We start from the raw sequence: 13,873 nt of genomic DNA on the forward strand, positions 1-13,873 counted from the left end.
ATACAAGATTTTTTTTTTTTTTCCCCTTCTGCCGGGGACCGGAGGCTGCGGGGAGGGGGCGGAAGGGGATTGGGTGGGGGGGCTGGGGAGGGGTGGAGGGAACAGGCCCAACTGGCTTGGTGGGGATTTGAGCCAGCTGCAGGGTCGTGAGGCCAGTCTCAGGGACCCGTGCGAGGCCCAAACAAGGTCCTGCCAACCCCGGGTTCCCACCATCCCTCTCCTGTCCGAGACTGAGTGTGTGTGTGATGCGCACACGCCCCTACCTGGGCCTGATTTCCGTGTGTTGCACAGTTCACTAGCTTCACGACCCTGGTTTTGTAATATTTCCCTGGGGCCTGAATTAAGCAAATCCGGGCCCCAGGCCACTTAGGAATTAACAGGCAAAATGAAACAGCAGCTTAAAAGATAAATGGTAGTTAAAACGTCCGGTGTTGCTTTGCGAGGCACAATCTACATTCTAATATTATGAGTCTCACTCACTGCAAGGCTTGCCTCAGGGCTGGTGCCCAGACCTTCCATTTCCCCCACCCCCCCACCCCCACCCCCACCCGGGAGACTTCATGGAGAGCTCCTACTAAAGTTACAGCGCTCCACATGCCATGTTCTCACTCTTAATATGTTGTCTGGCATAGGTTGTTAAGAATCATCCTCCGTCTTGTGCATGTGTTTCTGATCTGCCCCTTTTGTTTCACTCTATTCTCTGTCATCGAAGCAGCGGGGCTGAGGCTGTGCTGACACTTTGCTTCTGTACCTTGTTTGCTCATTTAGCGGATGGGGGCCTCTTTGGGGTCCTCTTTAGTTTCTGTTGCTCAGCATTTCTTTTCTCCCTCAAAGCTTGCGTACACATTTCCCTTTGATATGTTTAACAGCCTCGAAGGGATGCAGTTAAATAAACTATTAAGTTAAGAATAGAAAAGTCAACAAAGCAGACACCTACTAATTTGTAGATCTTTGATGTCAACTACCAGATGTAAGCTCCTACCAGCGCCCGCTTTCCTCACTTTTCCTCGTGGGGCCCTACTTCTCTTTTTCTTGTTCCTCACTACCAAGGGATACATTTTTAAAGTTAACATCCACATGGAAACTTGGAGTTGGAATATGCCTCTAAGTCAGTAAAATCCCCAAAGTATGTAATAGTGGATGGAAGGAAGGCTGAGAGTTTCCCAAAAGACCTCCCCAAGGTCCAGTGAGTGAAGAAAGCAATGACTGATTTTATGTTGAAAGGCACACATCAAGAGGGCATCTTTCATTTTTCCCCCCTACTCTTTAGTCCACCCCTTTCTTCTGTAAAATGCTGCATATTATATGCAGTTGTAACTATCCTTATAGTTTGTATCTTAGGTGTATTCTCTGCTTCCACACCAAACTGTGAGCCCCTGAAGACATGGTCTGTTCCCTGTGATTTTCATTACCCCCAGTGCCTGCTTAGCTCAAGTATCTCTACCTAAACATCCATCAAGAAAATAGATGTAGATAAATTCACTTTGTTACCCTTTAGGAAAAGAGTTGGATTTGAGTGTGGGCTTCATGACAGGGGACAGACCTGAAGCTTCTTCCCAGGCAGTTGCCTATGACCTTGGCCTCTCCTTCGCAACAGGATTCACAGCACCTCTTGGAGAAAAGACACTCTGAGAGTGATGGAGGGCTTATTAGAGGAGAGGCTGCAAACGCAAAGACAGACTGCTCCCCTCTCCTTGTTAGGAAATGCACAACCCAGGATGGTAATAATAATAAATGGGCATGTGTCACAAACCTGCTCGATTTCCCTCCTAGTTCCTTCATTTTGTTTGGGAGGAGTGGTGCAAGGCGAACCAAGGTCTAAACGTGCAGGCTTTATTCCCTTACCTCTCCCCCTTCTAGGAAAGTCTCCAAAAAAGGTAAAAAAAAAAAAAAAACGTGCTTATCTCTTCCACCAACTCCGAGACTCCCGCTGCACACATTGGCCAAGTCCTTCCTTGAGAGGGATGCATCCCACCCCCCACCCCACCCTACACACACACACACCCCACACTCGCCGCTCTGCTTTTCCCTTTCAACCGGTTTCCAATCCACCACCCTCACCCCCCCCCATCCCCGTGCAAAGGCAGGGCGTGCATATTTATAATATGCATCCTTAACTTCACTCCCGCTGCACAACAGTGTGTGCTGTGGACAAAAAGTCACAGTGGGCTCCCCGTTCCAGATGCCTGTGGGTCCATCATGGTGACAAAAGCTGAATTTCCCCCTCTTTGGGGGGGAAAGGGAGCAGGGAAGGGAGCGCGCAGCCTCCCCCCTCCCCTCCCCGCCCTCCGCGCTGCATAGATCTCCTTTTCTCCAAGTGTTTCCTCTTTAATTATGACCTGTTCCCCCCCCTCCCCCCCCCACCCCAGCGTCAGTGAAAGGAGCCCTTCTGTCACTCGTCACTGGCTCCCTCGCCCGCCCGCCCGCCCGCCGTGGGAGGAGCCCGCCGGAGGAAGCCGTGCGCCGGGGCTGCACAGAATGGATCTGCTCGGAGCGGGGACGTCGCTGAGCAGCCCGGCTTCCCGCGGCGGCTAGGAGCCGGCCACTGGCCTGGGCGGGCTGCGGGGACCGGGCCCCGGGAGCACCGAGGCGCGACCCCGGGAGCATCGCGGCGAGGCTGAGCGCGGCCAGCCCCCGGGAGGACAAACTCACGGCCACCCCAAGTTGCGCCGCCGGCCCCCCCTCGCTGCGCTGAGGAATGAGACCTCTCCAGCTCGATCTGCTCTTCGTGTGCTTCTTCCTTTTCAGTCAAGGTAGGACCCCCTCCATCACCCCCACCGCGCGGGCCGGAGTGGCCGGGACCGGTCCGCGGGGCGGCGGGGCGGCGGGCGCGGGCGGGGAGCGCAGCCGGGGGCGGGCAGGCTGGGGGAACCGCGACCCGTCCTTTGCGCCCGGGATGCGCCGGCCGCGCGCCTTCGCGAATGCAACAAAATGGTCCCGTGTCTTCTCCTCCGGGAGCTTGGGGTGCGGGAGGGGTGGCTTGCTCCTCTCACTTGTCAACATCCAGCTCAAACTCTCCGATGCAAATGAGTTCTTTATGCTCCCGGAGCGTGCGGATGCTCCCGGTGCGTGCGGGAGGCAAGCCTCCCGGCGGGGACGCCGCTCTCAACTTCTGGGCGCCTCCTCGCCTCCGGACTCGGGTGGCAGGAGGACAGACAGCTGGGTCTAGGCGGCTGCTCCAGCTCCACCGAGGTCCGCCTCGCACACACGGGTGTAGTCGGAGAGCCGGCGTGTGCGGCTGCACGGCTGCAGAAGGGGCCGCGACTCGCGGATGCACCGTGGGGGTCGTTTGCAGCGGTTGGGAAAAGCGTGTAAAGAGTTTCATTGAATTGAACCGGGGTTGTCTGAATAAGGCTGCATTCTGAATCCTACACAGCCCTGGATTGAGAGCCTAAAGTGAGCATTTGGCCGCTGGTGCTAATTGTTGACTTTGTGCAGCCTGGCAGGGGAGCAGAGCTGCTGGGGGGACTTGCCCTAAAGAACTTCGCTACCTCTGGGCTGGCTCCCTGCCCCCCTCCCGGGAGCCCTGGCGCTGGCAGTGCTGGAGGGATGGGGAGGGAAATCTGGGGAGGCACCGTGAGTGCCTCCTTAGCCAAAGGCATCGAAAGTCACCTGTGGAATTGAGTTCGAAAGGGGATGAGTAAATCGGCTCCTTCCCACTCCTTTGGAATGCCCGAGCTGCCTCTGCCATCTGAGACAGCACTTGTGCCAGCCAGCACAGCTCTGAGAGGGACAGGACTCTCAGAAAAATCCACAACAGAGCATGTCCATCTGTTGATTAAATGAAGGGTAAAAGTTTTCAAGGAAGCAGAGCACCGCCATGGGTGGCTGGCTCTGCAAGCAAACAGCACGTCTCCTTTTCTTTCCCTGTCAGGGAGAAGCCAAATGTAAGCAGAAACCCACGCCTCCTTCCTCTGCTCTGCCATTGGTACTTGTGGTCACTGCAGATTTTCCCCTTGTCAAACTTTGCTCAGGGCCACCCTGACGAAACCGGAGGGGCCTTTCCCCCATAGCAGTGTGTATACACCCACGTCGGTATGTAATTATAATGTGTGCACACACACACACACACTCATGTATTCATAGGGTAGTGTGCATCTCACCAGGGCTCCCTACAACAGCAGGAAGATAAATTGCCTTCCCTAGAGTTTTCAGGCTGAATGAATAAGAACTATCTGAGAACACTGGTACAGAAACAGTTTGGGTTATATTACCATTTTTGTGAGATCACTCTCCTTGGATGCCTGTATGCTTGCTTATGGGCGCGCACTCGCACGCGCGCGCGCGCGCACACACACACACACACACACACACACATGATCTCCTTTCCCTCTTTCCAATTTATTTGGGAAGTTGCCTGCAGAATCCTTAAAAGGAGGAGCCCGCCATCCCCCCCCCCACCAGCCGCCGCCCCACTCCACAAATGTTCATGGGACCCATGCACATTTTAATCAGCCCATGTGTGGTTGGAAAGCTTGAGCTGTGATTCTCCTCTAGATTGGCATAAGAAGCCTTTGGTGTCTTAAGTGCCTCTCTGGCTGTCTGAATCATCACAGTGTGCATCTTCTGCTTTTCTTATCCCTTTCTCAGTACCGAGCTGTTTCTTCACTGTCTCATAGGAGTCTTTAAATATTTACCTATGGAGGTTAAACGCTCCGTTTCATCTGCCCTTAGCCCTGAGAGCCCTAGGAAGAAACCACCGCGTCCTGCAGTGCCTACTTGCCTGTTACTCCTGAGTGTTCTGAGCTTGGGCAGCACTGCCCACCCTACCAAATGGCAGATGTCATGGCCCACGGGGCTCCAGAAAGGGTCTAAAGAAAGATGATGGGACAAAGCGGAGGCAGCCGGTCCAAATGCCCTACAACACCGGACGCTGCGGGTTTCGTGCATAGACAGCCCCCGATGACCGGAATTAAGGGCCAAGTGGGATGATGTTTCTGGACTTTTGTGATATGCTATCTTTTGACTTGATCCATAGACCCGTGTTTTACTGTGGGTGTTGTTTTGAGTATCGTGAATTCCCCGGATGATTCCGTTTGATGCTACACGTATGTGATCAGTTCGCGTGCTGTGCCCACCCCTGCCTAGCGCCATGCATTTCTCAAGTCATCAGTTAGGGCGCATCCACTTCCGAGAGGTCGTGAGAGGACCAGCCCGCAGGCTCTAGGTGACACCCACACACGTCCCCCTCACCGAAGTGGCACCCTGCCTGGGATGCCCCGTTGAGCCACCCGTTTGACCCTCATGTCCCACAATGCTTCCTCCTGGGATACTTTCCAAGGAAATGTGCAGAGACTCAGGGATGCCCCTCCTCTCAGAGAAAACAAATGTCCAGGGTTCTTTTTAAGCCTTTATCTGGCACTCCGGTGACACATCCATCTGCTGCCCAGCACCTCTCCCAGTGGGAGCCTATGTGTCATTTTAGAGTTTCTGGAAACACAATTCTCATGCTTCCTGCTCCCGTTGTCTTCGTTGCCTTCCAGAGAGTGAGCTCCAAACAGTGCTCTGAAGACTTGCGTGGCAAAACCTTTAAGGAAGAACTGTTAAAGTCCCTTTCAGTTGTCCTTTCTCTCCTGACGTGTCCAATGTTTATTTACATTCCCATTTCCCTGTAACCCTTTAGAGAGTGAAATGCACGTATAAGTACTGTCAGTGCTATGCTGTGTCCCCTCTCCCTTTCAAGTTTGGGCTTTGCGTGTAGACTGAGATGAAATATTTATTTATCTTTCCTAAGGTGGCAGTAGAAAGGCCAAATGGCATCCCTCCATTTCCGCCCCTGCCAGCGTCCCTGGGCCACAAAGAAATGGAGAGCTGCCAGTGTGTGCTGCTCGTGGGTTTCTCTCTTGCTGGGGATGCCTCTTCCATCAGCTGGCAGGACCGCGTGCTTTGTACAGAGAGGGATAATGTCACAGCACAATTTGCCTCCTGCAGAGAAGAGGCATGTTCTCTGCCCCTGGGTGAAAAGGAATCGATTCTCTTGTCATCCATAAACTTAGAACTTGCTATATTTTTTTCCCTTTATCATTTCCATTTGCCCACAACTTATTTCCCTCTGTGCCCTCCTTCATCTTCAAGAGCCATGCCAGCCAGCCTGCACATCCACATCTTAAGTAGCTATGAAGGACTAGTGTTCCCTGCTTCCCGGCAGATCTCAGTGTTGAGACAGTCTGGAGGGTGTGCGGTGATAACGGAGTTGGTGCCTTGAGCTCAGACACTCCTCAGAAGGGTGTTCCCCTCCTGGCTCACTAACATTTTCCTCTAGCACTCCCAGACCTGGCCTGTCTGGCCTCATAACCTTGTGGGGTCTGAAAGCTCTAATTCCGGTGAGCCCAGATCTCTTGTGGGATTTACACGTACTCCAGGCTGCTCTCGAACATGTTGGGGTGATAAACAAAAACTTACACTTACCTGTCAATGACATCTCTGAGTTGAGGATTAATCTGGGGTGTCACCTCCCCATTGGGAAGAATCTGAGTGACTTGCTCTCCTGACCTGCTGGCAGGAATCACCGAAAGGGCTGTCAGATGGCTCCCAGAGGGGCAGAGGTTCGTGCTGACATGACTCTCCAAGGGAATAGAAGAACCTGAGGCAGACACAGGGCAAATAACTTGTGAGTGGAGAGACCCAGCTAGGATGAGAGAAGCCACAGGGATGGCAGGAAGCTTGGAAAGGAAGGATCAACTGCAAGAACGCCTGAACTTGCAAGAAGCTCCTTTGGAGAGGGAAAGGAGGGAGAGGGAGAGGAAGCGGGGCACCAGAAGATACATGAACACGTAAGAGACAGCTAAAAGAATGGAGGGATCATAGGGGGTATAGGCTGGGAAGGCATGAGAACAAGGAATTGGGTGTGAACAGCAACTTAGCAAACAGTTAACCTTGCCCAGAACTGTCCTATAACAAAAGATGAGGCAAGTAATAAGGGTGTTGCTCCCCCCACTGGCACCCCAAGTGGTATGACGGCTTGTGGAGGAGAGGAAGAATGGTTTCTTTTGTCCTGGAAGGTCAGTGCACAACTGCCAAGGGTGTGGGACCACTTCTTTAGCAACATCCTCCGGGTGAGGGGAACTGGGATGTGTCTGTTGGGCATGGGGGTGGTCTCTGTGTCTGCTGCCCAGCGGGGAGCTCTCTGTTTGCCAGCCAGACCTATTGAGGAGGGAAAAGAAACTCCCCAGGGGGAGAGGGGTGCGGGGTGAGGTCAAAGCCCACACCCTACACTTAGAGGATGCAATGGGGGCCTCCCTCTTGGGTTACAAAGGAGGATCTCACTTGGAACATGGCAGCAGTGAGCTAGGCATGGTACCAAGGAGCAGCTCTCCCTGGTGTGCCTGTGTTGGTAGGAGCCAGGGCCAGCAGGAGACGGGGTGGAGCAGGGGATTAGGCCTGAAGATGCAATTTTTCTTTTTTTGTTCAGCCCAGTGGGGGTGACTTAGGCGGCATTATATTGCAGACCCAAAAAAGCACATGAATAATCCAGAGTGAATTCAAGAGATTTCAATAGCAAAATAATAACAATACTAATGATACCTTTGATTTGCAGAGTACTTTTCTTCCAAGGAGATAAAAAGATAAACTGTTTTGGAAACATGAACAAGGAAAAGAAAATTGCTTGTGATGGAGGAGTGGGAAGGAGGGCCAACAGCATTCATTTTAGGGTCTCATGTAAATCGGGGGTGGCCGGGATGGGCGGGGAGGGGGGATGTTATAGGGGCATAGGCATCGTTTTTTCAGCTACAGTCCTTATCCTTCTAAAATGGTGAAATAACTTTTAGGTGAGAAACCAGCGCAGGCATTTTTAATAGGGGCCCACCAGAAGGAGCCAGGCCCGGTACCCGCCCCCTCTCCGGACTGGGAACCGCTACCCTCTGATGCGCCCTCTGGTTGGGCAGGAAGATCACAGCAGGCCCGAACCTGCACTTGCACTTGGACTCTCACGAGGGCAGCAATCCTGATTTTAATGGTGGTGCTTGCAGCACAGCGATTGGGGCCCCCATCTTCCCGCAAGGTCAGTGGACACCCCGGTGTTCACGGAGCAGAGTCTGGTGGGGGCTGCTGCCCTGGGGGACGTCTGTTCCCTTGCGCGTCGCATCACTGCTGTCCGCAGGGACTGAGGAGCAAAACCAGGTGGGAATCCCCTGGCACCCCTAGTGTCAGGCCACACTAGCTTCGTCCTGCATTCCAAATCGAGGGGGGTTTATTTCCAGCGAGGGGACTGTTACGGGGACCCCCTCCATCTGTGGAGGCACAGATGCCATTGCGTCATGTTTCCTTTTCCCAGGGGGACACCCAGAATGGACAGTTCGGTGTGCACGTCCAATATGAATGTAGCTACCGCGGATGATTGTGATCCTTCTCTCACCTTCACTGCAAAGAATGCCGCGTCCCGCTTTCCGCCCGGGCTTGAGGGTGCCGGGGTTTGAGGATGCTCTCTCCGCATCCACACTGTTGCCATAGAGGGAGGATCTCCACCACCATACTTAACGTGAACTTTCATTAACTTTCTGCTTCTGAGCTGCTGAAGGAGCTAGGGATCAAACATTGTGCTTTTCCCGCCCCCCCGCCCTTCCTCTTCTGATTGTGAAAATGAGTACTCTGGCTGTATATTTCTAGAAGTCAGTAAATGTCAATATTGGATAAGTGTTTCCTTTATATCACTGCAATTTAGCATAAGCTGCTTGGAAACAAATGTCTTCCGTAAGCATACAATGTTTCCGTGAGTACACAGTCAACACCACTGCAAGGATTAAATAAATGTCAGCTTTCCTCGGGTACACTGGTAACAAGTCAAAGCCCTGGAAGTAGTGGCCAGCCTGGGTGAATCCTGCTCCCTGCAGAATTATTCTGTTGCAGCCCTGGCTGGGGCTTGGAGGGTGAGAGGTGCACGCTCCTCCATCCCATCCCATTCCTTGACAAGGAGGCAAGGAAGTGGCCAGACATAGATGCCTGCCACAGGCCATGGGAAGGTTCCCTGCCCGCCCCCACGTTATCATGCCCTCTCCAAATCTTTCCCGTCTGTGACCCCCCTTACTGCTGAAGCGCAGTCCTGTCCAGAACTTAGAACAAATCCACCATCTTCCTCAAACAGCAGGTGAGAGCTCACCTGGTGTGGGTATCCTCCTAGGCAGAAGGAGGTAGATTTACCTGAGGCCGTTTTTTGTTTGTTTGTTTGTTTTTTCTTTTTTTCTTTCTTTTTTTTTTTTTTTTTTTGAACGTTGAAACCAAAACTGCAATGGCACAGGTGGTCAGTATTAAAATGATGCATGACTATCAGGCTGAATGATCAAGACGGCCTACTTACTTGGCCTTGTGTTACCTGGACGGTTGTTGTAAGTTCAGTTTCTTTCTAACGTATGCCTAGAAGATGGGAATTTGAAATCTGACCCTGACTTGTGGCAGTGACAACCAAGGCTGGCATTCATCATTCCACACGTCCTCCTCAGGGGCTCCATCAGAGGGCCACATTCTCTTGTCCATCCTTTGTCATCAAATAGCACTTGAGGACACCAAAGCTCAGCCCTTGGCCTGTCGGCCTGTGCTCACTATAGGCCTACTGTGTGGTGGGCACCACACCAGGGGCTTCTGATGCCAAGACCCCTAAGACCGTATTTCTGCCCCTGGGTGGGGGGCTCTCCATCTGGTTAGAGGAGCAGACACATTGACTCATGGTTCCAACGTGATGCGCTCAGAGTTGTCAAGAGTATTCTGAGAGCAGCTGAAATGACCGAGGGTGTCAGGACACGCTGCATAGAGACAGTGATTTGATGTCACAGGATGTCTGGGAGCCCTCCTGGGGAAGCACAAGAGCAGTGTTCCCAGCTTGCCTTGGAGTGTATGCAAAGGAAAGAAGGCAGGACAGAAAGCCATATGTTCAGAAGCAATGGGTGGTGTGGGTGGCTGGAATATGAGTGCGTTGAGGATAGTGAGAAGCTTGGGAAGGGGATGGTCAGCTTGTCATAAATACCATGCCAAATGTTTTGATGATGGACTATCAGAGTTAAGTCTGTTCTTCAGAAACATTGCTAGTGGCTTATGGGCCTGTACTCCTCTCTCCGCCCTGGGTCTTCTGGATTAAAAGAGGGAAGAATCCATATGTTACTCATTTTTTTTAGTTTGCCTTGTTTTTTATATGGGGCTTTAAAAGTGTGGAAATGGATGGAACTATGCCCCTCCTTCCAGCCCATCTGCCTTCACAGTTGGTATGTAAAGGGGTAGGAAGGTGAGCAAGAGAGTAAGTGTGCAAAAACTGACCTTCACTGTTGGTCTGCACTCCAGAGGGAGGCAGACGAGGACAGCGATTAGACGTATCCTTAAGGACGATCCGCCGGATAAAGAATGTGGAGAGGAACCCAACACACAGGAACAAGGATGGCTGAGGCCACACTGGGTTGTTAGTTGGATGGTGTGTGCTGAGGAATGGGATTTACCCATTTCAGGGGTGCAGGGAGCCTGGCCTGACATTGAGGACGAATGGTAAACCTGGAAGGGAGACAAGAGCAAGGATGAGATATGTAAGAAATGCCTAGAGACATTTCGCTGATGATTCTTTGTTGTTCTGAAGAGGAAGCTAAGGTATGCTGGCTTTGGGGAAAACAACAAGGTTACAGCTACGTGACTCTACTCAGAGGACGTTAGACATGTTTATGAGTCTCTAGCATCAAGGGTAAAGAAAGTCATCTGATCTACTTAATGTGTTCCACGCTTGGGCCTGTTCTCCCCAGGAGTTAGTTGGTGAGGACCGGCAGGACAAGCTCAATAGTGAAGCAAAAACCTGCACTGCTCTGCAAGAAATAGGCAGCGACATGTCTAAGACCGTCGATATTTAATTCCAGCATCTGAGGCTAGCCCACTGAACAGTCTCCCATTGCTGAAAGTGCTCTAAGAGTAGAATTTGGGCCACCAAGATTGGAAGAGTCAATTCCCAAGCAGTGGATCAAAGAGTAGACAGTAGACTAGATGTCTACTCTTTGATCCAAATCCTCACCATGCCTACAATTTGCTGAATATTATCTATTAGCAACAACCTATTGATTTTAGATAATAAATCCCTAGGAGATTCACAGATGATGTGAAACAGATGTCTTTGTCCGGCACATACTCTTGTAAGTGCTGGGCAAATCCTTTCGGTGGTTGATTATGGTAGTGGTGGCAATAGTAATGTTTTTATCATGATGATGATGATGATGATGATGATGATGAGCACTGGGGTAAAGTTTCACAAGCTGTAGAATGCCCTGCACAAGCACTACTTCATTTCATCACTCTGATAGCAATATCATCACTGTCATGCCCTCCAGAAGGTCACGTCACTCAACCAAAGTCACTCTCATCTGGTTCACTTTTTCGTGTGCCTCGATGCTTCTCAAGATGCTGGTAGATGCAGCTGCTCCAAATCATCCGCACTGAAAAATACATGAGAGGGATCCTAAGCTGTGGCATAAGATGGAACGTGTTCTGATAGCTTGTGGGGATCCTCGATGTCTAGGCATAACAAGGGATTTTAAGGATTTCCCATGAAAACCAGGGAGCTGACCTTCAAACCACGACCTAGCCTTGCAGCTCTATCTTTTGATTCCAGACTCTTTCTGAGTTGGTTCCTTCATCTTTTGGCATTCAGCTCTACCTTGAGGGCACAAGGTTTCCAGGGGGAATGACAGGCCAGCCTCTTGGGCTGAATAGCAATCAAGAGGATGTTGCTTGGGTAGTTATTTTTGTGGCTGTGTTGACAAGAAAGAAAGAAAGAAAGAAAGAAAGAAAGAAAGAAAGAAAGAAAGAAAGAAAGAAAGAGAAAGAAAGAAAAAAAAAGAAAGAAAAGAAAAGAAAGGCAAGGGCAGGAACTTTTATTCTCTTAATTAGTTGATTAAACTATCCATTTCTTTTATCCACCACCCTGGTGCCAGGCATGCTACTCCGCACATAGAAGACTCTGAGTAAATGTTGAAATATTGAAATGAATGGTGAGAAACAATGAAAGGAAGAGAAAGCAGTGTTTCTGACATCACACGTGCGGGGGCTGACAGGCTCCCACAGGAGGGCAGAGGAAAGATCCCAACTATTCGGAGTGGGAAGTCGTTCTTGTCTGAGGGAGGCCTTGAATGACCAGTGGGTCACCAGGGACTCTGCCAAGAGAAACGTCCTCTGGTGAGCCACCCACTCCTCAGTTTCAGCAAAAAGGCAGCCCTGCCCTTCTGTTCTTTAATGCATGTCGGTGCCCATCTCTGTCAATCATCTGCAGGTGTCACAGGTGACTCGGTTCTGATGCAGTGTGACAGTCCACCTGTCACCCTTGGCGATGCTGGGAGCTATGACAGCTTCAGAGTAATGCTGGGACCCGGCTGGCTCATCATGCAGGCAACCAGAGGACAGAAACTTAGAGCTTTCTCCTGGACTCCCTTCCAGGGTACCATGGGAGAAGGGAGCGCCACCCTCCCTGCCTTCCTGACCTCATGACAAAGAGAGGGGAAATTGCCAATTAACCTCCCAGTGGCTTTACCCCCTATATTGTAGGACTGGCACTTTTCTGCGCCTCCCTGAGGGGTGCGAGGTCTACCCCCACGTTCATAGGGACTCCCATTTCATCAGAGAGCTGGGCCTTGGAAGCCTGTTTCTTACAGAGGACGCTACACCTGTGTGAGGGGCCGCGGGAGCCAGAGGGTCTGCTCTTCCCTTGGGTCCCCGTAAGGCAGGAGCAGGTGCAGTGTTTGGGGAAGCGAGACCCTGCGAGCGCTGCAGTTCCCGCAGCAGCCTGATGGTGGCAGCAGCAGCGCTTGCAAAGCCTGAGCGTGAGCTGAGCTAGGCAGCCTCCTCCTCCTCCTCCTCCTCCTCCTCCTCCTCGGAGGCTGGTGGGCCTGGGGTAGCTGAGCCTGGAGCAGGGAAAGGGCATGGAGGGAAAGAGCAAGCCTTCGGATGGCAGCAGCCACCCCCCCCCCCAACCTCCCCCCAGGAGGCTCAGGTGCTTTCTGCTTCTTTCTGATGGACGTGAGGGCAGAATGCTAGGGGGCATGTCCCAGAAGAGGTAGGTGGGTACAATTTAAAATGCCCAGGGGTGTGAAGAGCTGCAAAGAGAGGGAGCAGGGGAGACCCCAGCCAGCCGTCCATTACCGTGTGGCAGGTGCTTTCCCACGCTGGCCTCTCTCCCATGGGTGATGAACGCGTTCATCCCCCAGGGACGGCGGGCAGCCAGGACCCTGCTCCCTCTCCCCAGCCTCCAACCTGGGCCCACTACCCCCTCTCCCCCGGAGTCGCCTCTTTCATGATCCGGGAGCCAATATTTCAGCCTGTACCCCTCTCATGCTGCAAGAGCAAAACAAACAGATACTAAAATTAGTCCTCATTATTCCTGGTCTCCCGGGCAGGCTGAAGAGGTGCTACTCTGTTTTCATCTCTGGACAGAAACAGACACCATTACAACAAATCACCGTCAGCTGTGGTGGTTTGTTGCAGAGTGCAACACCAGGCAAGGTAACCAGATCCTAATGGCAGGCCCTGGAAGCCCATGCCTGCCCCACTGGGGTGGCAGCCTGCCTTCTTCACCCTTTGAAGGTTGCAAGTGAGATGTGGCTTAGGCCCTGGCGTCCATCTGTGTGCAGCATGGACCAAGATAGTGGGTCAGGGGGTAAGGGAAGGGTGAGGCCATCACCAAAGCTGCCCCTTTCTTTGTCTTCTCTGTGTGGCTCAAGTGGCCGGTAGACTGGCCGTTTATATTGCCCGACATCACCAGATGCTGCTTGATATCCTTTGGGTCTAGGTGGACTGTAGGACTTTGGATAAGGCTTGCTTAAACCCAAGCGGCCTCCCACACCTGACTCCCCACCAGAGCCCTTTGCTGCTGTGTCGCTAGCAAGGTGAGTTGCCACTGGCCTGTCTGTCCATCCTCACC

The 13,873-nt window shown here is 52.1% G+C and overlaps 1 protein-coding gene across 4 annotated transcripts in view; it reads left to right on the forward strand.

Annotated features, from left to right (window-relative positions):
• Positions 1-2,451: 2,451 nt before the first annotated feature.
• Positions 2,452-13,873, forward strand: part of KIRREL3 (kirre like nephrin family adhesion molecule 3) — a 539,901-nt gene continuing 528,479 nt past the window's right edge. For 2 of the 4 annotated variants that reach the window (XM_038535673.1, XM_038535674.1), the window contains exon 1: positions 2,452-2,753. In XM_038535673.1, coding sequence (XP_038391601.1) covers positions 2,699-2,753 — 55 coding nt within the window. In that variant the 5' untranslated portion in view covers positions 2,452-2,698. The remainder of the gene's footprint in view (positions 2,754-13,873) is intronic. The other 2 variants (XM_038535675.1, XM_038535676.1) reach the window with 1 other exon arrangement.

This window comes from Canis lupus, chromosome 5 (assembly GCF_011100685.1).
Source record: "Canis lupus familiaris isolate Mischka breed German Shepherd chromosome 5, alternate assembly UU_Cfam_GSD_1.0, whole genome shotgun sequence".
NCBI classification, from domain to species: Eukaryota; Metazoa; Chordata; class Mammalia; order Carnivora; family Canidae; genus Canis; species Canis lupus.